This window comes from Tachysurus fulvidraco, chromosome 7, assembly GCF_022655615.1.
Source record: "Tachysurus fulvidraco isolate hzauxx_2018 chromosome 7, HZAU_PFXX_2.0, whole genome shotgun sequence".
NCBI classification, from domain to species: Eukaryota; Metazoa; Chordata; class Actinopteri; order Siluriformes; family Bagridae; genus Tachysurus; species Tachysurus fulvidraco.
Window position 1 is genome coordinate 2,080,014 of NC_062524.1, and position 25,000 is coordinate 2,105,013.

At 42.7% G+C, this 25,000-nt stretch overlaps 2 protein-coding genes and 1 long non-coding RNA gene across 6 annotated transcripts in view; 2 read left to right on the top strand and 1 right to left on the bottom strand.

The window, feature by feature from the left end:
* The window catches only part of LOC113650492 (hepatic leukemia factor-like), a 10,785-nt gene extending 8,761 nt beyond the window's left edge, over positions 1-2,024 (top strand). The window contains exon 4 of the mRNA XM_027158884.2: positions 1-2,024. This exon is cut by the window's left edge and continues 784 nt beyond it. The gene's annotated coding sequence lies outside the window, so the exon portion shown is untranslated.
* Positions 2,025-3,736: 1,712 nt separating this feature from the next.
* mmd (monocyte to macrophage differentiation-associated) lies at positions 3,737-18,700 on the bottom strand. Of its 4 annotated transcripts, none has more exons than XM_027158864.2 (8): positions 9,689-9,760; positions 9,412-9,472; positions 8,598-8,679; positions 8,182-8,342; positions 7,757-7,831; positions 7,499-7,600; positions 7,352-7,421; positions 3,737-6,289 (listed from the first exon to the last, which is right to left on the bottom strand). In XM_027158864.2, the coding sequence occupies exons 2-8, from the start codon at positions 9,435-9,437 to the stop codon at positions 6,077-6,079; spliced, it is 729 nt and encodes a 242-aa protein (XP_027014665.1). In that variant the 5' UTR covers positions 9,438-9,472; positions 9,689-9,760; the 3' UTR covers positions 3,737-6,076. The 4 variants fall into 4 exon arrangements, with proteins under 4 accessions (XP_027014665.1, XP_027014667.1, XP_027014666.1 ...); XM_027158866.2 differs by lacking the exon at positions 9,689-9,760 and adding an exon at positions 8,864-9,077 and having other exon boundaries at positions 9,412-9,678; XM_027158865.2 differs by lacking the exons at positions 9,412-9,472; positions 9,689-9,760 and adding an exon at positions 18,517-18,700.
* Positions 18,701-18,878: 178 nt separating this feature from the next.
* Positions 18,879-20,514, top strand: LOC125145210. Its single transcript, XR_007143537.1, has 2 exons — positions 18,879-19,074; positions 19,757-20,514. It is a non-coding gene; the product is annotated as an uncharacterized LOC125145210 (long non-coding RNA).
* The last annotated feature ends 4,486 nt before the right edge of the window (positions 20,515-25,000 follow it).

Sequence of the window (25,000 nt, forward strand, 5' to 3'; positions counted from 1 at the left end):
ACCGTGCGTTCATACTAACTAGCAACAAAGCAGATTTCCTGTGGAAGTTTGTGAGATGCGATTATGACGACAATCAACAAAGTTACGGTTTTTAATCGCCGAATAAAAATTAGCCAGGTAATTCCACTTCCTGTCTGTGTTCGGTTGCTACGGCGCTTATTTTCAGGTTGTTTGTTGCACTATTTATTAGTAATAGCTTAGCTAACCATTAGCCAGGCTAGCTTATTGTTTATTGTTTAATGGCATAGAGATTCAAACCCTTACAGCAAAAAAAAAAAAAACCCCACACATCTGAACATCAGAATGATGCTACAAGCTGCTCCGATGCTAGCAGGATATAGCGCTGTTAGCTAGCTAGCTAGTGATTCCTATTTTCATAGCAAAATACTGTTTTCAGCATGCTAGTCAGTTTAGCTGGTAAATACTAAGCTGTTCTTTAACTCCACATTCAATAAAAAAAACCCTTAGAGTTTATTTCCTGTGGTGTTTATTTTTTTGTGCTTCTGCTAGCTTTAGGAAACACTTATTTTAGATAAAAATATTTTGAAAGATATTTTAAAAGTTTAAAAGAGACAGTGTTTCCAGAGCAGGTCAGCTAGCTAGCTTTAGCTTTAGCTTTACGTTAGCTTTAATGTTGCAAAATAAAAGCAGCATGTTTACATAGAAGTTTCCCCTCAGAGCACACGGCTAACAAATGCACATGTGAACTCATGCTAGCACACCTGTCATCCTCCTCATCTCTCTCTCTCTCTCTCTCTCTCTCTCTCTCTCTCTCTCTCTGTCTCTCTCTCTCTCTCTCTCTCACAAGCTGCACTAAAGCGTCTTTCACAATCCGATCTCTGGGTGCGAGTCTACCTTCTGTACCAGGAATCTGATCTATTTATGGACTGGTTGTTTTTTCTTTTTTACTTTGCACTTATTAATGTTTGATGTTATTATATTAATCTTCTTCTCCGTGTAATGATCTTCATCTGCTTTTCTTTAGATGCATGAAGGTGAAGTTACGCCGTTCTCCAGACTGTAAAACCGTGTTATATTTTATACCTCCGGTCTAACAGGATGGGACGCATCAGCGAGCGCGTGACGCTAGATCGTCCTGCGTCGTCGCAACACGACGAAGGAGAAATAAAACTCGACCGAAAGGTGTTTCTGATCATTTGAAGGTCGTGTTCCTTTTCCATATAAAATAAACTAGCTGGCTAACTAGCGTGAGGAAGGAGGACGCCGCTAGCCAAACAATCCTGCTGTAAATTGTAAGCTAACTGCATGCTAACAGAGCAGGAGTGAGATAAATGCTAATGCTGATGCTAAGACTAAAGTCGGAGCGACGTACGGTCTGGAGAACGTGTTTGTTTTCTTTCTTCCCTCCTCTGCACCCCTTTTCTTTCCTGTTTCCTGTCGAGTTTTTTTCTGTTTCCTGTACAGATGTGTGACGTCTTCTCTCGTAGCTTTACCTCGGTTCTCTCTCGTCTCTCAGATGGCTGTGCTGAATGTATGCCGAGTTTTTCTCTTTTTTCGTTTTCTTTTTCATTAGAGATCGCTAGATGACGTTGTCTGTGATTAGCATGGCTAACGCAATCAGTTTGTTTACTACAGACCAAAACGTGTGGGACACACACACACACACACACACACACACACACACACACACACACACACACTAATAACAGAGCTATATTGGTTAAAACAGAGATGTTAATGTTTATACAGAATATTCTAGAGTTCTACGTTTTACGTCTTTTTGTACAGTATTTTTCTTATTCCCGAGTAAAAGGCACAACAGGCTCAGAGTCGTACGTAAACCTCGACATAAAACATAATCTATTTACACAAATATATAGAAATAAAGCTCTATATCTTCTATGTTCCTCAGAGGTAAGCTAGCGTTGCGTTTTGTGAGCGAATCAGGGGACGATATTAAAACTCGTCAAAACGCAAAGTCGGATTTTGCCTTTTTTTTTTTTGTATAATTGTAAAGTGTGAAAAGAAATGTGATTATAAATAAAAGAACTGATTTATTATTAGGAATCGTCTTTATTTTGTGTGTTCGAGTGTGTGGAGGGTGTGGAGTTTGTGGAGTGTGTGGAGTGTGTGGAGGGTGTGGAGTTTGTGGAGTGTGTGGAGTTTGTGGAGTGTGTGGAGTTTGTGGAGTGTGTGGAGTTTGTGGAGTGTGTTTGAGTGTGTGGAGTTTGTGGAGTGTGTGGAGTTTGTGGAGTGTGTGGAGTTTGTGGAGTGTGTGGTGTTTGTGGAGTGTGTGGAGTTTGTGGAGTGTGTGGAGTTTGTGGAGTGTGAGTGTGTGGAGTTTGTGGAGTGTGTGGAGTGTGTTTGAGTGTGTGGAGTGTGTGGTGTTTGTGGAGTGTGTGGAGTTTGTGGAGTGTGTGGAGTTTGTGGAGTGTGTTTGAGTGTGTGGAGTTTGTGAAGTGTGTGGAGTGTGTGGAATTTGTGGAGTGTGTGGAGTTTGTGGAGTGTGTGGAGTTTGTGGAGTGTGTGGAGTTTGTGGAGTGTGTTTGAGTGTGTGGAGTGTGTGGAGTTTGTGGAGTGTGTGGAGTTTGTGGAGTGTGTGGAGTGTGTGGTGTTTGTGGAGTGTGTGGAGTTTGTGGAGTGTGTTTGAGTTTGTGGAGTGTGTTTGAGTGTGTGGAATTTGTGAAGTGTGTGGAGTTTGTGGAGTGTGTGGAATTTGTGGAGTGTGTGGAGAGTGTGGAGTGTGTGGAGTTTGTGGAGTGTGTGGAGTTTGTGGAGTGTGTGGAGTTTGTGGAGTGTGTGGAGTTCGTGGAGTGTGTGGAGTTCGTGGAGTGTGTGGAGTTTGTGGAGTGTGTGGAGTGTGTGGAGTGTGTTTGAGTGTGTGGAGTGTGTGGAGTTTGTGGAGTGTGTGGAGTTTGTGGAGTGTGTGGAGTTTGTGGAGTGTGTGGAGTGTGTGGAGTGTGTGGAGTGTGTTTGAGTGTGTGGAGTGTGTGGAGTGTGTGGAGTGTGTGGAGTGTGTGGAGTTTGTGCCACCGTGTTTGATTTCCGGAGCAAATGACTTTTAATTTGTCGGACGTTAAAGCGGCTGAAGCGGTCATCAGGTCTGTCTGGTGGAGATTCATGAGATCACTGTGAGGCTTGTCTACATTCCACACCAGGACCACCAGGCTCTCTCTCTTACACACACACACACACACACACACACACACACACACACACACACACACACACACACACACACACACACACACACACAAATACAAGGACATCAAACATGGCAGCACACAGAAATGTACCTCACACACACTTTACATGAACTTGTGTTCCATCACAGGTCTGCTTCAACACACACACACAATATCTCTCTGTCTCTCTCTCTCTCTCTCTCTCTCTCTCTCTCACACACACACACACACAGTCTGTCTCTCTCTCTCTCTCTCTCTCTCACACACACACACACAGTCTGTCTCTCTCTCTCTCACACACAGTCTCTCTCTCTCTCTCTCTCTCTCACACACACAGTCTCTCTCTCTCTCTCTCTCTCACACACACACACAATATCTCTCTGTCTCTCTCTCACACACACACACACAATGTCTCTCTCTTTCACACACACACACACACACACACACACACACACAAACACACACACACACAGTATCTCTCTCTCAGACACACACACAATGTTTCTCTCTCACACAAACACACACGATATCTCACACACACACACACACACACACACACACACACACACACACACACACAAGACCAGGAGCAGCATTTAAAGCAGTTGTGATTTATTAAGAATCAGACACAGAGTCGACATGTACAGCACCGGACACTGAGTAGATCAGGAGGAGAACCAGACTCTCTTTCTCTCTCTCTCTCTCTCTTTCTCTCTCTCTCTCTCTCTCTCTCTCTCTCTGTGTAGAAATATGTGCCAGGATGAAAATATACAGTACAAATATTATAAAAGTCGTCCTGCTGGAGCTGGTCAGAGGATGAAGAGTTTATCAAAAGCACATCTTTGAGCTCATGTTGGTTCACCACAGTGACATTAAAGAGGAAAAGAAAATGTACACAGAAAATAATCACATCATCATCATCATCATCATCATCATCCAGAGTTTTGGAATAAAAATACTGACACAAACACAAACACAACAAACAACAAAAGCAGCGTATCTCAGAATTCTCCATCTTGCATGATTCATTTCAATAAAGGGAATCGTTTTATTTCGTCGAGCTTTAGTGAACGATACGAGACGCCGCGGTCACCACGTCTCGCCCAGCGCAGCTGTGGGAGGGCGTGGTGTGGGCGTGGCATGGGCGTGGCCTGTATGATGAGTAACAGAATTAGCTACATGTCACTTCTAACACTAAGTAAGTGAACGTAAATGAGGTCGGTGTGAAAACCCGGTGGTTCGAGTTACACGCTACATGCTAGGCTTCGATCCCTGAACTAGCGATGGAAATATGGACAATGGAGAAGAAGAAAAAAAAAAGAAGTTTAATGGAATATCAACACAAAGTGGTTTTTCATCTAAAAAAAACAAAACAACAAAAGTTCTTTCACGCTTCCGTTTCAGGAAACCATGAATGTCTCTTAAATACTGCTGACGATATTTACGCCTGCTGTTACAGACAGAACCAGCACACAAGTCACGAGCTGAGAGAGAAAGTGGGGGTGGGGGGGGGTGGGGGGGTCAGACGGACCAGGCGCTACTGAGATGACTTGCTCTCTCGTTAACTCGGGTGTGTTTGGGATTGTTGATGACGTGGTGAAGGTCACCGGTGCAGCTAGCGGTCTGTTCGCTGTTCACGTAGCTGCGTAAGATTCTGAAGTTAAAAGTGAAAAGCAGTTAGCTGAAGCGAGATCGCTAAACTACAAGCAAGGCAGCGATGCACGTTAGTTACATTAAATCCTACATTCAGGACTGAGGCCACGTCCGACGATCAGAAAAGCTGCCTGATGAACAGTTTGGTCTCGTTTAGCGGTCTGTAACCTTAAGAAGCCGCTACACGCTAGAGCTGCGTCCCAAATCACCTACTACACAATGTGCACTCTCTATTCTAGGGGTATGGGGTCTGGGGTACGAACCTTATAAATACTGTCCAATAGATCACACAGAGTTAGCTAAAAGTTTGTCTACCCGAGTGTCATCGGGTGTCTTGAAATGTTTCTCACTCAGCCTCAGCGACTAGTAGCCCCGAGGGTCTGAAAAGCACACTACACAGTGCAGTAGAATAGCGCATAAGTGTGTGATTTGAGACGCAGCCGACGACCGATTAGGACGTGACGATGCACGTTAGCACAACCGCCGGTTTATCCGCTGATGATAAAACGCCTCTCGGTTCATAAAACCACAGAACTAACGAAGAGCAAAGAAATGAGCTGGGAAGAAAGACGTGATCTCCACAGTGGGGACGAACTCACTCAGAGTCAGACGAGAACGTCTGGGAGATGAGAAGAAGAATAAGGCATGGGCTCTGCGACGTGAGAGTCTCGACGCGAGCGAAAGGTAAACATCTGGTGAAAAGTGGAATGTGCGTGTGCAGAGTTGCTCTGAAGACAAAAACACATTCGTATGACAGACAACACAGAAGTGCGATCTAAAGGAGGAAATCAACCAGAAACGAAGGCGGGTCGAACCCCGGCTGAGAGGAAGCCACCGTCATAGCAACCAGTTTAGCCTCGTGGGTTTGACTGCATACCGACGTCACCTCCATCAAGCTTTAACAGACGCAGCAGTCCGAGGACCTCGACGTGTCTAGTATCTTCAGTACGACTCGTGTCTTAGCCGATCGACTACATCTGAGGACAAACTGTCCTTTCCTTATTTCTGGTAAAATGGACGGTCCGAGTCAAACCGCTGTTCTGTTTAATATCTGTGCAAAAAAAAATACTGGTGAAAAAGGAAAAGAAATGAAACTTATTCCACACAACACAAACACACTCTGTTCTCCAGGCGGCTAGTAAACAATCGGAGGTCGTGTCGGTAAACTCGAGTAGATGATGAGCACCTCTTGGTGGAAATGGTTACGACGAAGATCTCGAGATCTTGCAGGTGAGATGACCTTCGGTGCATGTCTGCGTATGTGTGTAGGAGACAGGTCAGAGGTCAGCCACGTGCCTGACCTCATCAGCAGTTGAGCTGCGGTAGAGGTATTTCCAGATAGCGTAGTAGTGCACGGCGGCGGCCAGCGTGACGAACACGTGCCAGATGGCGTGAGCAAACGGGATGACGCCGTCCGATTTAAAGAAGACCACGCCCATGCAGTAGATCATCCCACCAAACGCCAGCTCATACAGACCGTCTGTGTTCGTCTGTGGAGAGATAAACGGTGTGTGTGTTCAGTGTTAATGGTTCAGTAATAACACCCGGCCAACAGGTGGCGCCTCACGCTGCATGACTTCAGTAATACTGAGAGACTTTTCTCGAGCACTTAGCAATCTGGCCATCTAGCAGATCAGTTATTTTCTCAGATCACACAGTCATAGCATACTAGAGTTACATCATCACCATAACCATTTAGGGGTGTGTTTCATATGGCATGTGGTAACCATGGAGACATCCTCAAACCGAAGCCTTTATCCATCACATCTACTTTATAACAGAGTGAAATGATTCACAGAATCCCAGCGTGTGAAGACATCAGGGACCGTAATGATACATACAGGAGCAGAGAGGGGTAAGGGCCTGGCTCAAGGGCCCAACAGTGGCAGCTTGGTAGTGCTTTGGGGCTTAAAGCCCAACATCCGGGTCAGTAGCCCAGAGCTGTTACCACTGAGTCTGTCCTTCTTGTGATCCGTCTGTCCGTCTAGTGATCCGTCTGTCCGTCTAGTGAACTATCTGTCCGTCTAGTGATCCGTCTGTCCGTCTAGTGATCCGTCTGTCCGTCTAGTGAACTATCTGTCTGTCTAGTGATCCGTCTGTCTGTCTAGTGATCTATCTGTCTGTCTAGTGATCTATCTGTCTGTCTAGTGATCCGTCTGTCTGTCTAGTGATCTATCTGTCTGTCTAGTGATCCGTCTGTCCGTCTAGTGAACTATCTGTCTGTCTAGTGATCTATCTGTCTGTCTAGTGATCCGTCTGTCTGTCTAGTGATCTATCTGTCTGTCTAGTGATCCGTCTGTCTGTCTAGTGATCCGTCTGTCCGTCTAGTGAACTATCTGTCTGTCTAGTGATCCGTCTGTCTGTCTAGTGATCTATCTGTCTGTCTAGTGATCCGTCTGTCCGTCTAGTGAACTATCTGTCTGTCTAGTTATCCGTCTGTCCATCTAGTGATCTATCTGTCCGTGTGACAGTAAGTGCACTGCATCTCCTGTACACTTTTGCTAGTGCACTTGGAGAAGGTGATGTACTGTGTGGAGGAAGTGAAGTCTTACCATCGAGGTCACCACCAGGGCAGGTGAGAAGCCCATGGTCAGATAGAAGGCCAGCTCCACCAGTTTATACCTACAACATACACATACACCATCAGAATGATACACAATCACTCCACTGTACAGGAAGTGAAAGGTCAAAGGTCGCACCTCTCGTGGTAGTTGAACACATAGATGGTTCCAGCAGCCGCCATTAGCCACACAAACCAGCGCATGTGAGACGCCAGAGGACCTAGTTCCCTCAGGTTTAACCTACACATACACACACACACACACACACACACACACACACACACACACACACACACACACACACACACACACTTAGAACCCCAACATACCCTCTCTCTCTCACACACACACACACACACACCATTTTATATGAATCCCATAGTACACGTCTCTTACCAGGGTGTGTATGAGGCAGCGATGAAGAAATAGATGACCACTCGATCACACATGTGGAAGCAGTGCTCCACCGCCCTGCAGCACACACACACACACACACACACACACACACACACACACACACACACACACACACACACAATTACACACCTGACTTCATTATTTACAAACACTAAACAATTCATTCTCTTAATCAATCTACTCGCGCTTCCTTTTGTTTTTTTATTTATCGTTCATCCATCATCCTGCATTCCTCCCTTCCATCGTATCAATCTGACCTCATCACACTATGTTCACATGTTCATTCCTCCATCTTCATGTCTCTATATCCACCCCTTCATTTCAACAACTAACTGAGCTTGCTCCTTCCATGCTTCTCCATAGTCTCCCCTCCCTCTCTCCGTTCATCCCTCCATTCCTCTGACCTCATGTGGCTCTTCTTCCAGGTGATGATGTGGAAGATGGTGGAGATGAGGAAGAGCGCACAGAGGCCAAGGCCGTACACCAAGGCTGTGATCCTCTCCCACCGATCATCTGAGAGACGGTGCAGCAGGGTCATGCCCACGAAAGCAGGCACAATCACCAGCTAAACACACACACACACACACACACACACACACACACACAAACACACACAAACACACATTTATTCCAGGAAATAACCAAGATTTGGCCAAACATTTCAGCATAAATAGTAAGCAGTGCTGAGGGACAGCAGACAATCAGGACTTACAGAGAAAAAAAGCCTGTATCTGCTGCTGATTATAATAATCTGCAAAACAATGTGCTGATATGCGATGTTGAAAATCTGTGTGTGTGTGTGTGTGTGTGTGTGTCTTACCGCGTGTGTGTAGCAGTTTGCTGCATGCTCGTAGCTTGTGGGTTGGTAACGGCAGTTAGCAGCAGCTCTTCTGTTCATGAATCTGTAAAACACACACACACACACACACACACACACACACACACACACACACACACACAAACAGTTGTATCAACATCATTATACATCACGATCCTTTAGGCACATCTCACTCCGACATTACTCACACTAACGAGCAGTAACTAATTAATAACATTTTAATATCCACTACAATCAGGCATCAGGACCTGAACCGAACACAGACTCCAGCAGCATTACACCATGAATGGAGGAAAAGGAGCAGAAGATCTGTGTGTGCCTGATGTGGACCATCTCTAATGTACACCAGAAGACTTTACTGCAGCTGTGAGATTCAGGAGAGAATAGAAATGAGGACGGGGCTGATTCCGTGAGCCGACTAACACGCACAGGGACACGGTGTACACTCCCATCAAACAGCACCTTCAGATCCAACATATAATCAGATATCACCAACTGAACTTCATTAGAATAAATACAATTAATATATATATATATATGTGTGTGTGTGTGTGTGTGTGTGTGTGTGTGTGTGTGTGTGTAACGTTATAAGTAATGTAATAGGTCTATAGACAGACAGACAGACAGACAGCAGTATAAAGTGTAATATTTATACTTTAATGGTGTATATAGTGTGTGTCATGGTTGTGTTGTGAGTTTTAATGGTGATGTTCAGAGCCTCAGACACAAGATAAATAAATAAAGCGCTGCCGCATCCATCCAGGCTGTGCTCCTTCACGTCCTGTAAACCACTCACCTTTGGAAGCTGTTGACTCTCTTCATCTCACAGCACTTATTAAAGATGTCCACACAGGAAACTGCACAGGAAATCACAAATAAATCCGTCTCAATCTCTCCAAAGACACGCCGTTTTTAAACGCGTCCTCACTAACATAGCTAATGGAACTACAGTGTAAAAAATATATATATAAAGACTTGAATTAAAAACGTTCATTTACGCCATGACCGTTCATACAAAAGTGGTGCCGAAACCCCACGGATCACAGCGTTAAAGCACAGAGAAAGTGAATTACCTCAGGCTGTGTTGTCAATCAACGCGCTCTCACTACCTAGGGGCACTTTAACGCCTAGAAAACAACCCAAACCGAGTGCACTTCGCTTTACAACACGTGGTTGTTTGGTATCCTGCACAGAGCACGTTGTTGGATCGCTGAGTGACAGGAAAAACAACCAATAAATGATCAGCCTGAACATCGAACGGCGCTGTAACCGACCAATCAGCGCCGTCTCTGACCCCTAGCGTCACTGCATGGACATGAGGCTCGTGTAGGCGGGGAACATGGCTCCGGCTTCTGTACCTGGACCTGTTTAGTCAGTTTACAAGCAGCAGCTTTGTTTACTGTAATAACAAAGAAACAGGACACATGATGTTTCTCTGTGGAAACTGTTATGGGAAATACTTGGACCACGTGACTTCCATTGTGCCCCCCCCCCCCCGAAAAAGTAAATTTATGACATAAAACTTAATATTTGAATTAAACAAAACATATTAAATTATAAAATGTAGTGCTGTTGGTTAGTAGCCTTATTTTGTTCTGAGATTTAATTACACAGGATTTCTGATAAATTCATTATTTTATAAAATGTCATAAAACCGGGTGTAAACTGTCACACTCGATGCATGATACTCGAGAGCCCTGGACGTCTATTAAGAACTTAGTGAATGCTTTTAGAAATCCATTAAACTTTCACCTGTTTATTGTTTATTTATAGAAACCAAACTCCAAACAGACACATTGTCTTGGAATAAAATGTCTTAAGATACAGCAGTAAACTGTTAAGCTGTAAACATTTTGCTTTAAACTAGTAAAAACGCTCCTCAGGTGTGTGTTATACAGTATATAGATTTACATGGGAATGTTTATGACACGGCTAATCTGCTGTTTGTCGGTCGTGTTTATATTCCTGTGAGAAGTTAGCGCTTGTTCGGATGTACAGTGTTATTGTTTGTGAAGTTACACCGGAAATAAACACACCGTTTTCAGGTGTTCATCTTCGCATCAAAAAGAAATCCGAAGTCGATCTGATCCAAAGTTTGGCGTCGTTTTCCACCTCGGCACATTCGATTTACGGAGTCGCTATGACACCAAATTCGTCTTTTATTAGTGACAAACCGGCCACCAACTGTGACGATCGATGTGTAATTTTCCTCCTTAAACCATACAGTCATTGTTTTAGATTTAAGTCTGTTTGTTGATCTGTTTGACGCAATGCACACGACAGATGAATAAATCCCACTGCACCGCTAGCAGCTTGGAGTAAAACAGATGCTATTTCTAAATATTGCTATTCAGGTTGCTAAGTGTGGACTTTACCTTTAACGCGGTTATTCCAGATGGAAATTTACAATAGGATCTGGGCCTTATTTTGCATTGTGTGAAGTTTCACAGAGTTTGCAGAAAGACCGGTTATAAGTTAACACTCCTGAGAAGCTGTGAATCAGTGGCCTGTTTAAATCAGGTGAGAACCAAATGTCTCAGGTGTGACCAGGTGTGACCGAATATACCCCAGGACAAAAAGGCTATAAAAGATACATGAATAGATCTGAATAGATCAGTCTGGGAAAGAATTTGCTCAGAAATATCATAAGCATTGCAAATCCATAGCCTTGTTTTGGTCTGGGATTCTCTAACTGACTACATCTACGGGGACATGGGACCTTAGAGATTTATATTTCCTGGGAAATATATGTCCTGGGATACTGTAGATTTGTAGCATTGAGCTGCTGCTGTAATCATAAAGACATTTTATTCACTGGGTGTCTTTAGTCTTGTACATTGAACTGAACTGAACTGAACCGAAATGGAGACTCACTCATTGTTACCGACTCTATATAGTGACCTTTCTGTTGAAAGACCTTCATGGAGTACAATAAGATCAAAAGCTTTAACAAAAAAAAGGCTTTATTCACTGTACTCACACACTGCTGTGTAATGTACTAGAAGTCAGGAGAAGGGAAGAAATACCAGTACAAACCAGTACAGAAGCACTAGAAGCCATTCTCTTTTCTTTCTAAAGCAGGGAGCAGATCTATAGTCCTGAGTATGAAGTGTGTTTCCTTTCACCTGCTCTCTCATCCATCACACCTGGAATCTCTGAACTTCACTCTGGCAGCAGTTCTGAGGAAAGGAATTTATAAGATGAGGTCCGATCAGTGCCAAAAATACTAAACTTTTTGGGCAGTGGTGGCTCAACTGGTTAAGGCTCTGGGTTGTTGATCGGAGGATCGGGGTTCAAGTCCAAGCTCAGCCAAGCTGCCACTGCTGGGCCCTTGAGCAAGGCCCTCAACCCTCCCTGCTCCAGGGGCACTTTATCATAGCTGCCCCTGCACTCTGATCCCAACCTCCTCAGTTGGGGTATGTGAAGAAAAGAATTCCACTGTGCTGTAATGTATATGTGGTGATAATAAAGGCTTCTATGCCCCCGTTCTATTCTATTCTATTTTTACTCCCTTGTCTTTGTGTGTCAAAGATGAAGGATGTAATGAAATATCATGCTCCGTAAAACAATGTAACCTCGCGTCGGTGTAAAGATCGTCTGTTATCGTGCTTGTTACAGTCTTATTCATATCCTGTAGGTTTTTACCGAGCTAATTATCTCCGTCTTCGCCTTCAGTTATGACAGGAAGTTTGACCATAAGATGTCGAAACAGAGACTCATATGAGGTGCTATTTAACATACACCAGGTGTGAGTGACCACTGGGACGTGTGACATGGACACGTGATGCGCCGGGGTTAATTCTGACATAACCACAACACAGGACAAAAGCTCCCCCACTCTCTTAAGCAGATAACACTCGAATCCTTTAGGAGCCTGTGTTATGGTTTCCATTCTATTCTGGTTCTAACCTTCTAATTCTTTCTCTAACCTTTCGGTTTTTATGGTATACGTGTTTTGTCATTTGTTTAGCAGCACATAGAAGAGAAGGTCAGGAGCGATGGTACTGCACCTGTTAGGAAACGTCCCTCTCATTGCTTATATGAAGAACAATAACAGGTGTGATGAGAAGTTCTGTATGACACGTCTCTGTATGAAGACTCTCAGAATCTTCTCAGCTACAGTTCCACGTAAATGTCTGGATGATGAGCTCAGGTGACCTCAGTACTCTCTATACGTCCTTGTGGTCACCTGTGGAACATCTGTTTTGAACTTACCGTGCTGTCAGTGACGCAGCGGTAAAAGCTCATGAGGAAATCCAGCACTATGCCAAACTCTCTTGTCTTCCACAGGATGTACAGATGCTGCCAGATGCACACACCACTGTGTGAGAGCGAATGCATCATTTGAGGTCATTAGAATTGCAGATAGACATAAATTTAAATCCGTAAACACTTTCAGCCTCTGTTTCGTTCGACGCGAATCCTCGTGTCCCTTCCTGTAGTCCACAATCATCTCTTTTGTTTTGCTGACCTTCATGGAGATGTTGTTGTCTGAGTACCAAGCATCCAGCAGTATCTGAGACAAGGCCTACAATGTCGGTGTTGTTGGCAGATTTAAGGATGATAATTGAGGCGTACTGTGCTGTGTAAACATCACTCAGACCTGAGGCGCTGCTGTTCTAAGGGCAAGAGAGGAGGTATGAGGCTGGCACACGGGGCAGAAAGACTCACGGCCTGTAACTTGGTGACAAATTTAGTGAGATGATCATGGCATTAAATACTGGGCTATAGCCAATGAGCAATGTTCTCACATAGCGTCTCTTCCCTTCCACATGGCTAAGGGATGTGTGCAGTAAGTGATAGTCTCATCAGTGTACTTCAGATTTCAGGGAGTCTACTGTGGAAGTTCAGGGAGGAACAATGAAGGATTTGACTCAAAGCACTTCATAATAATGGAAGTTGGTACCAGAGGTTTGTAGGGTTGTAGGAGATGGTTTGTAGGGTTCTTGGGGACCAGGAAAAGGTTGGGGATGACAGACAGACCATGCGATGTGTAGAATACATCTTTTAATATCTCTGCTAGCTGGTCAGCATGTGATGCTAGGACACAGCTGAGAATGCCATCAGGTCCTGGAGATGACCTGCTTGAAGAATCGTCTCAGTCCACATGTGCCAGATGTCAGAGCTTTGGTAGTAAGACTCATCTTGGCTTTCGTGAATGGTCTTCTGAAGGTCCTATCTGGACTTCGTGAAAGCCACCGGATCATCAGAGTGCGTTCTCCTGGTTAGGTTCAAACATTCCCAATGAGCCATGACTTTTTGGGATGATCTTCTGTGTGCATGAAAGTGAACGAATGAATGAATGAATGAACTTCCAGCGTTTATATATTCCTGTATATTCCCTACATATTCCTCTCCAGTGTTTAATGTGCTTTACATATCAAACTTAATTGAACTGAATAATCTTATGAGAACACTTTGCGCTGGAGATGTACTGTATGAGAACCATGTCTCAGACCCGGGATTAGTTTCAGTGCACTCTGTATGTGTCCCTGAATGAACTCCTGCTGCGAGGTCAGTGATCAATACACTTATTACACTTACGGATCTTATCATAACTACTGAAACACAACTGCACTGAAACCATGTTGTACAACATGTCGTTAGTCTCGATTCCCACGGGGTTAATATTACACGTTGGTCTGGTCCTCGACACACGTGTATCCGTCTTCTTAACCTGCACATACAAGCCGATGACATTACAGATCAGATCAGTGTTATGACAACAGCGCATTGCATAAGCCGTGCTTTTTGTCTTGTTTACGTGGACACAGAGAGAAAAGCGAGTCTGGCGAGAGAACGGCTGTTCCTACTGTATAAGTGAGAACAGGAATCCGATTATAAATGGATAAAAAAAAGAAAGGATGAGATTTTAATAACGTTTGCTGTTAAGTATAAAAGACTTCAGGATATGTTATAGGTCAATAACTTCCTGGTGTTTACAGTGACTCCACTTCATCACAGCACTCATACACACTCATCTGTAGTTTCTTCTAAACTGTGTTTATAAACTGCAAACTGTAGACAGCATCGTTAAGTACGGAGCTAATTACGTGTATATAATCGAACAAAAAGTAGCTACCGCATCACGACTAATCTGTTTTTGTAACTGGAGCTGGTCAGGAGACATGTTTTGGTGAAACCAAGAGCTGATGCAGAGCAGGTAAGAGTAAGAAATCGTTGTGTGTGTGTGTGTGTGTGTGTGTGTGTGTGTGTGTGTGTGTGTGTGTGTGTGTGTGTGTGTGTGTGTGTGTGTGTGTGTGTGTGTGTTTTCATGACTGAGGAATGTGCTAAAGCATTAATCACAGGTGGAAAACACACACACACACACACACACACACACACACACACACACACACACACACACACACCCTGAGGGACCATCAGTCGTTCCTGCCCTGTGATTAACTCTCCAGTGACAGGTAATAATTCAGGAGAGACTACATGCTGTGTGAGCGACTAGGAAACTCCCTGCTCAGAGCTAATATGAAAAACAAGTGTTTGTGTCACGCTGAGATTGGTGTGAGGGTGTGTTGTGATCATCTGATACAGTTACACTGCTAATGTTATGGGGTATGTGAACACTGATGATGCCTGTTATTCTCAGTTCAGTTCACACACACACACACACACACACACACACACACACACACACACACACACACACACACACACACACACACACACACACACACACACACACACACTGAACCCTTCTTAGCTCTTAATGTTTAGATGTTTTATCTAATCACAGTCTAAGTTTAGACTTGATAAATCTGAGGGAGATGTTGATATTCCAGAGCATTTGGTCACTTTTCCGCTGTCACTGACGGTATACAGTGTGCATGTCTGTCACGTGTCACGCACTGAGAGTGACAGTCACGCATTTTCTCACGCTCTCACGTCACACATCGTATTTCTCACGCAGAGACTATTTTGACTATTTATCATATATTTAATAAGCCGCAGCGCTCAAAACGTATCAGTCCGCACCGCCGTCTCTATGGAAACGGGCAGGAGTCAAGCGCGTGTCAGTTCTTAGTCGAGCCTGACGCTTATCAGCCAATCAAAAAAATAGCACTATTGTATCTGGGTAAGATTTAACGCAACAACCAATAAATAAACATTAGCGAGGGTTTTTTAGGTGTCGGTTTGAACAAAACCTCAACACGAAACAGCTCGTCTCTGGACAGGACATTGTCCTCAATCATGTCCCTAAACATGTCTAGGCTTGTGCTGAACTGTTTTATATGGGAGCAACATTACAAAGTCATAATCTCTCTCTCTCTCTCTCTCTCTCTCTCTCTCTCTCTCTCTCTCTCTCTCTCTCTCTCTCTCTCACACACACACACACACACACACACACACACACACACACACACACACACACACACACACACACACACACAATCTCTCTCTCTCTCTCTCTCTCTCTCTCTCTCTCTCTCTCACACACACACACACACACACACACACACACACACACACACACACACACACACACACACACACAATCTCTCTCTCTCTCTCTCTCTCTCTCTCTCTCTCTGTCACACACACACACACACACACACACACACACACACACACACACACACACACACACACACACAATTAATTAATAAATGGAAACAAAACACATTCTTTGTATTTGGTTAAATTGCGGTCAGTGATCCTTACTCCCCCCATTTTTAAAATTAATTGATTAATTAATTAATTTTTCATTTATTTAAAAAAAAGGGGGGGGGGCTTTGTAGATGTCATGCTTGCCTCTCTTCAGAACTTGAGAGCCCTGAGTAAGTTCTAACTATCTAAATCATAATAATTCACTTCACCAACACTGAGGTATGAGATTTGACAGTATCTCCATTCCACCATCACCGAGTCTATGATATGTTTAGATAAGACTTGACTGCTGCTACATCACCGTTTTAGTCAGACGAAGTATTTACATAGTGACTTACTGTACCGACACGTCTGAGTGTGTGTGTGTGTGTGTGTATGTGTGTATGTGTGTGTGTGTGTGTGTGTGTGTGTGTAACACTACACTTCCACGCCATAGAGCTCTTATCAACACAGGGTGCTAAATATTGACCGTACGTTTACTGTCACTTAACCTTTGATACATGTTTGATTAACACAATAACATCAGCTGATGTAGATAACGAGCATGTTACCTTACGAGCTTGAGATATGATACGAGACGGATGTTTGCCTTTTTCTTGGGACCCAGAGATCTGACCGTTAGCCGTTAGCCGTTAGCTACTCAAAGAACAACTTCTCAGCTCTAAATTCTGAGACTAGGATATACTGTGTGCTCTGTCTAGACTTTCTCAATCATTCTGTAAATAAAGTAAAGGTTACACTGGTGTGAGAAGACGGGTCTGAGTTCATTAAATGCAAGATATGTTTATTTCACCTGGTTTTCACAAGATATATTTTAAGTTAATTCATTCATTCATTTTCTACCGCTACTCGGGTCACGGGGAGCCTGTGTCTATCTCAGGTGTCATCGGGCATCGAAGCAGGATACACCCTGGACGGAGTGCCAACCCATCACAGGGCACACACACACTCTCATTCACACACACACTCACACACACACTCTCATTCACACACACACACACACACTACGGACAATTTTCCAGAGATGCCAATCAACCTACCATGCATGTCTTTGGAACGGGGGAGGAAACCGGAGTACCCCGAGGAAACCCCCGAGGCACGGGGAGAACATGCAAACTCCACACACACAAGGAGGAGGTGGGAATCGAACCCCCAACCCTGGAGGTGTGAGGCGAACATGATAACCACTAAGCCACCGTGCTCCTATATTTTAAGTTGAAGAATAAAATAAAAACAAAAGAAAAAAAAACAAAGAAAAAGATGAGTAGAATTAAAAGAACATGAGATTCAGTTTGCACTCAATACTCTGGGAATCGATGTAGTAATTCATCTGACTTTTGTTTTAATGATGGTTGTCGCTCACAGATTTCTCACTTGGGCATTTTCTCCTTCTGTCTCTCCCTTCGTCTGTAGGGACAGTAATCTAATTGTACTGTACATATAAGTCACAGCCGATTAAGCTCAGTATCGTCTCGTAAGATGCTGAAGTATCAAGCTTCAGTCTCTTTGGTGGTTTCCTGGAAACGTCACTACTGCGAATGATAAGTTATCTCAGGATGAGGATTAGTGAAGATGCCTTATCACTTTGTAATATTCACATGAGACACCTGAGAGGTCAAAGAGTACCAGGGTAGTCTATGCTCCAGCTAAACCCTTACGTCAGTCACCAGCTGAGAGGAAACGAACGCAAATGGATGACGAGGTCTGATATCGCTGATGGACACCCAGTCTCTCTTACCCCAAATATAACCACTAACCCTGGACAACTTTGGTGTATAAAGTTTATTCTTTAGTTTTCTAACTGGAGTCTCAAGCCTATATGGTCATAAACACATCAGTCTCAGGTTGTGGGTGTGGCTTCATGTCTGAAGTGGAGTTGTGTATATCATAATAATCTATCCATGCACATTTTCTGTACCATTTATCTCTGGGCACAAGGCAGGGGAAATCCTGGTCAGAGTGCCAACCAAACACATAATAGGACACGATCACACACTGCCGGACAATCAAACTATAACACACGTCTTTATACTGGAGAAGGAACCCGGAGAAATCCATGGAAGCACATGGAGATCATGCAAATCCCACAAATGAGCCTCATACTAACGTACTAACCACTAAGCCACTCAATGTGTGTGTGTGATAACATGGTTCCTTTTGTGTGTGTGTGTGTGTGTGTGTGTGTGTGTGTGTGTGTGTGAGACTTTTATTTGTGAATACAACTTCCCAACAGTACAAAATCTTGGAAGTTAAACAAAAAAATAGGAGCACTGACCTTTTCAGCGAGGCCATCTGCAGATCCAGTCACAACCTTCCAAAAAATCCTCCTCTTCAGTTGAGTGTTTGTGTGTTCAGTGTCTGCTATCAGTCCTCTCGACACAGTCTCATAGTTATACATGCGTAAAAATCAGCTTGGGAGTAAAATGATGAGTGAGACGGTGGGGAAACCTCCAGAGCCACTGTTGAAATCCTACAATGCAACACAAAGAGTAGCACCCACATATTGTTCTGTAGCACATACTGTACAGATCACCCAGAATGCACTGGATGACACATGGCCAACAGAGTCCAGAGTTCACATCCACTTTAGCCTGGAAGCAAAGGTCCTTTATCCGTGACTGCTGCTGCTGCTGCTGGACAGTTTATCAGTCAAGCTGCGATATTTATACATAAAAAAAACATGAGGAGGTTGTGAAAGTGTATCGAACGATAAAGTAGAACAAACGCCATCCAGTTGCACAAACGGGAGTTTCTTCACCAGGTTTTGATCGTATGTTGCTGCCGTTTCGGGGTCACGTCTGGTCTTGTGACGTAATGTAAAGTCAGACACGAGGTTAGTATAAAACTACACAGAATCCTGTGAAATGGAGCCACGTCTGACTTAACTCTGTACACACTAGCTAGCAAAATGTTAGCATTATGATTCGTCGTGCTAATGTTTTAGATTTAGATTTGAGGTGCACATTGGTTAAAGACATTCGCAATAGGAATCTGAATATTTGAAGGAGGAAGTGGACCAGACATTTTTTGCCTAGTCGGAAGGCAGAATCAGTATCACTTGTCTGATTGTGGCCCACCATCGATAACCTACTCATTTTTGTTCATATTATAGGATCCTCTGGTGAACGTTACCTGAAATTAGTTACTCACCATCTGTCACCAGCCAAGTACAACATTCTCCAGCTAGATGCCTTTGGTGGTACATGATCACCTAAGTCTAACACCTGGGACCTAATAGTATGGGGTTGTGCTAGCAGCTTTGTTCATCGCTGTCTAGTTATGTAGTACATAGTGAAAATACTCATCTCATAAAACAGTGTCACCCAAAGCAAACAGGAAGCCTTGCAAAATTTCCTTGTGACATCAAAACAACGCAGTGCAGCAGAAAACCCGCCATTATAGTTCACGAGTCTCCAAAATGTCTCCTTTTTCTGCCGGTGGATACATACATATAAGTTCATTCTGAAAGTAAGTCCTCTACACCACTGTGGTCTTCTTCTCTCTTTGCTCTGCAGCTGCTCTGGTGTTGTCCCAGCAGGCAGGTGAGCTCCGCATGACGATGATGCGGATGGGCTTGTGGTTGGTGCCCGGTATAGGATCGGGAGCGTACTCTTTGCTCGGGTCTCTGCCTTGGCAGTCGTACATCATGCAGGAGATGAGGAAGACGAGGAGTAGGATCATGTAGCTGGTGACGAGGATGATGAGATTCAGGGTTACGGGGTCGATCTCTACCTCATCCAGCATGATGTTGGCTGGGATGCAAGATTTCACACACATACACGACGCTTTTCTTCAACCTTTTTTTTTGCTAGCATTTACCTGCACGTCTTGAAAGAACTGGATTATAAGTTAGAGCTCAAATCTGTCTTCCTCTGTCTGTCTGTCTGTCTGTCTGTCTGTCTGTCTGTCTGTCTGTCTGTCTGTCTGTCTGTCTGTCTGTCTGTCTGTCTGTGTCTTATGCAGTATTTTCTGTTTTCTGTCTGTCTGTTCCACTCTTATCATTCAGTCTTAGCATCTAAATATCTCATACGTCCCTCTTTCTTACACTCCTCCTCTTGTCTCTCACTTGCACATTGTACTCTCTCTCTCTCTATCTCTCTCCGGCTCTGAGGTGAAAATCCCTTAATCCTCTGACCCTGACTTTGTTCAGCCAATCATCAAGCAGTGCCTAAGCCACCTCTTTAATTTTTGCCTGAAAACACACACACACACACACACACACACACACACACACACACACACACACACACACACACACACACACACACACACACACATATATCTTTCCGGTGTAGAAACCAAACCACACACATTTATGCAGCCCTGTGCGTTTGGATGAAGGACGATAAGACGATGATAATGACATCATCAGCAGATAAGCCAATTACTGTGTTCCATAATACATGTACGTCTTCTGAGATTCTCTGGAAGTGTCGGTCACGTAGTGTTTAGACAACATTCTTATTTACATGGATGTCATGGTGCATGCTTCAACTCTTCAAGGAACCTTTTTAGGACCTTTCTCAGGAACCTATATTAACTATTAGGAACTAAAGAACTGGGACTGATGCGTAGTTAAAGGAAGAGTTTTAACACCTGCTGCATCTTTGCAGTCTTGCAAAAACTTCACATGATCACTAAACCCATTAAAACTCTAAGTCCGATGTCTCATTAACATAAATAGTGTTAATCAGGGGAATGTAGTGTGACATGACCTTTGCAGTGTTTTAACAACATTTATCTAAAACACCCAAATTTCCTACTAACATATCGTGTAGAACACAAAACAAATCCACTAACCACCCATGTGTGTGTTAATCACCTCGACACCGCATTCACAGTGACACTGTGTGTATCCCAGAATAGTTGACATGGAATCGCTAAATATACACAAGCTAGCAGGCTAGAAGACGGACAGAGCTTTTAATCCTTTCAGATGCACGGGCGAGTGTGTGAAATACTGCACTAGTTTTATTACTGGCCATAAATCCACAGCGGTAGAGGAGTCGGCCGTGACCTCCTTCATTTCCTCCGTCGTCTTCATTATCATTTCACTCTGAGCAAGATTTCCATTTTCTTCTTAAAATTCTTTAGGAAAAATCCAATGAGATAAAAAAATAGACAAGAAAAGTCCATAACTGTCAACAGTAAGATTTAATCACATAATACCATGATCATGAAGCAAAGCTGTTCCACTGAGGTCCAGATGAAGGACTACCAATGGGAAGATTGTGAGTTTGAATGGCAGGTCCACTCCTGGGCCCCTGAGCAAGGCCCTTTACCCTCCGTTGCTCAGTTGTATAAATGAGATAAATGTAAGTCACTGTGGTTAAGGGCATGTGCCAAAATGCTGTAAATGGAAACAGATTCTACAGGAATAAACAATAACATATAATCAGTTACAAAGTTCTTTGGGCTTTTCACACTGTGCTTAATGGATTAATGTTGTACTAAATCCTGCTTTTAATCCCAGGTAGAGAAACATTTCACACATGAAGCAGGGTTAGTGCGGTTTTTCCCCTGAAGAAAAAACAACAACTATTTCACCTGTGAATTGCCATAGAGAAAGGAAGAGAAGCACAATTCGGAAGATGCCATTAAACCATGACCAATGATCATAAAAGCAATGTACACAGCGCCATCAAGTGGTGTCTATAAAGTAATGAATATTAATGATAGATGTGACATTATTTCATTCTTTAAGGATATTTGTCAGTTGAATAAAACACGGAATTATATTTATATCAGTTAAATGATCAAGATGGTGTCCTAGTGTGAATAGATTTAAAAACAAATAAGCATTCCATTTGTCAAGCATCACAAAAACACTACAAACACCACAAAACACAGCAAAACACCACAAAAACACCATATATACCATCGAAAAGGCACAAAACACACCAGAAACACCATACACACCACAAAAACACCATAAATGCCACAAAACACCATAAATACCACAAAAACAGCAAAAAAAACACAGCAAAAAAAAAATACACACCACAAAAACACATAAGTACCACAGAAACACCACAAAACACAGGAAAACATTATACACACCACAAAAACACAATAATTACCACAGAAACACCACAAAACACAGCAAAAACACCATACACACCACAAAAACACAATAATTACCACAGAAACACCACAAAACACAGCAAAAACACCATACACACCACAAAAACACAATAATTACCACAGAAACAGTAAAAACACCATACGCACCACATAATCACAATAAATACCATAGAGACACCACAAAACACAGCAAAAACACCATATACACACCACATAATCACAATAAATACCACAGAAACACCACAAAACACAGCAAAAACACCATATATACCACAAAAACTCAATAATTACCACAGAAACAGCAAAAAAACAGTAAAAACACCATACGCACCACAGAAACACAATAAATACCATAGAGGCACCACAAAACACAGCAAAAACACCATACACACACCACAAAAACACAATAATTACCACAGAAACAGTAAAAACACCATACGCACCACAGAAACACAATAAATACCATAGAGACACCACAAAACACAGCAAAAACACCATACACACCACAAAAACACAATAATTACCACAGAAACAGTAAAAACACCATACGCACCACATAATCACAATAAATACCATAGAGACACCACAAAACACAGCAAAAACACCATATACACACCACATAATCACAATAAATACCACAGAAACACCACAAAAGACAGCAAAAACACCTTTTATACCACAAATACTCTATAATTACCACAGAATCAGCAAAAAAACAGTAAAAACACCATACGCACCACAGAAACACAATAAATACCATAGAGGCACCACAAAACACAGCAAAAACACCATACACACACCACAAAAACACAATAATTACCACAGAAACAGTAAAAACACCATACGCACCACAGAAACACAATAAATACCATAGAGACACCACAAAACACAGCAAAAACACCATACACACCACAAAAACACAATAATTACCACAGAAACAGTAAAAACACCATACGCACCACATAATCACAATAAATACCATAGAGACACCACAAAACACAGCAAAAACACCATATACACACCACATAATCACAATAAATACCACAGAAACACCACAAAACACAGCAAAAACACCATATATACCACAAAAACTCAATAATTACCACAGAAACAGCAAAAAAACAGTAAAAACACCATACGCACCACAGAAACACAATAAATACCATAGAGGCACCACAAAACACAGCAAAAACACCATACACACACCACAAAAACACAATAATTACCACAGAAACAGTAAAAACACCATACGCACCACAGAAACACAATAAATACCATAGAGACACCACAAAACACAGCAAAAACACCATACACACCACAAAAACACAATAATTACCACAGAAACAGTAAAAACACCATACGCACCACAGAAACACAATAAATACCATAGAGACACCACAAAACACAGCAAAAACACCATACACACACCACAAAAACACAATAATTACCACAGAAACAGTAAAAACACCATACGCACCACAGAAACACAATAAATACCATAGAGACACCACAAAACACAGCAAAAACACCATACACACCACAAAAACACAATAATTACCACAGAAACAGTAAAAACACCATACGCACCACAGAAACACAATAAATACCACAGAGACACCACAAAACACAGCAAAAACACCATACACACACCACAAAAACACCATAAATACCACAGAAACACCACAAAACACAGCAAAAACACCATATACACCACAAAAACACCATAAATACCACAAAACACAGCAAATACACCATACACACCACAAAAACACCATAAACACCACAGAAACACCACAAAATACAGCAAAAACACCATACACGCACCACAAAAACACAATGAAAAATACCCCAGAAACAACACAAAACACAGCAAAAACACTTACAGTACTTACAGTATTTACTGTATTTACAGTATTAAGTAAACTAAAGATATTACAGTATTTCACAATTGCTAAAACACATTTCTTGAAACCTTCACCCATATTCTCAAAGCTTTAAACACAAAACCCAGTCTTTAAACTACATTCACAAAACCCCGGACTCTTCTGCCAAAATCAGACACTTGCCTCAAAACCATTTGCTCTGTGCTCAAAATCAAACAATGCTTTCAAAACATAAACCCAGCCGGTCAATATATAAACACTCATCAGCAGTCATCAAAAAATTGAGAAGACAGCGTCCAGGACGTGTAGTTACAGAGAAAACAATGTTTATTGCATTTAGAAAATAATTTTGCCATCAATAAAAGTAAATAATTCACAACTCAGTACATAAATATATTGCATACTGTAAATACTGCGAGTAATACAGTACTGAATTTATGTATTTTCAGCATAAAAATAAGGTTAGCCCAAAGAACAAAGACAACTCTAAATGAAAAGCGTATTACACAAAACATTGTGCAGTTGCAAAATCAAAGTCGACGAGAGACTCATTCTGCCTCAGCATCCCGTCTTCGTGCTGGGTCCGGCCAGAGGACTTCGTCCACATCACATGCAAAGTTGTCCCTTCCTAGACAAGATTAACCCTTGTGTATGGGTTACAGTCATAGACCTTCCATCGCCATGCAGAGAAAAACTCTTCTACTAGGTTGAGGAAAGGGCTGTATGGTGGAAGGCAAACATTCACGAATCGCTGGTTGATTTCGAACCACTCACGTATTCTGACACCACGGT

Excerpts from the sequence above, each read along its gene's own strand:
- mmd (XM_027158864.2), bottom strand. The coding sequence starts at position 9,437 with ATGAAGAGAGTCAACAGCTTCCAAAG. Across the intron at positions 7,422-7,498 it reads GTGTTCAACTACCACGAGAG|GTATAAACTGGTGGAGCTGG; the intron begins GTGCGACCTTTG and ends TGTATGTTGTAG. Across the intron at positions 6,290-7,351 it reads CCCTGGTGGTGACCTCGATG|ACGAACACAGACGGTCTGTA; the intron begins GTAAGACTTCAC and ends ATCTCTCCACAG.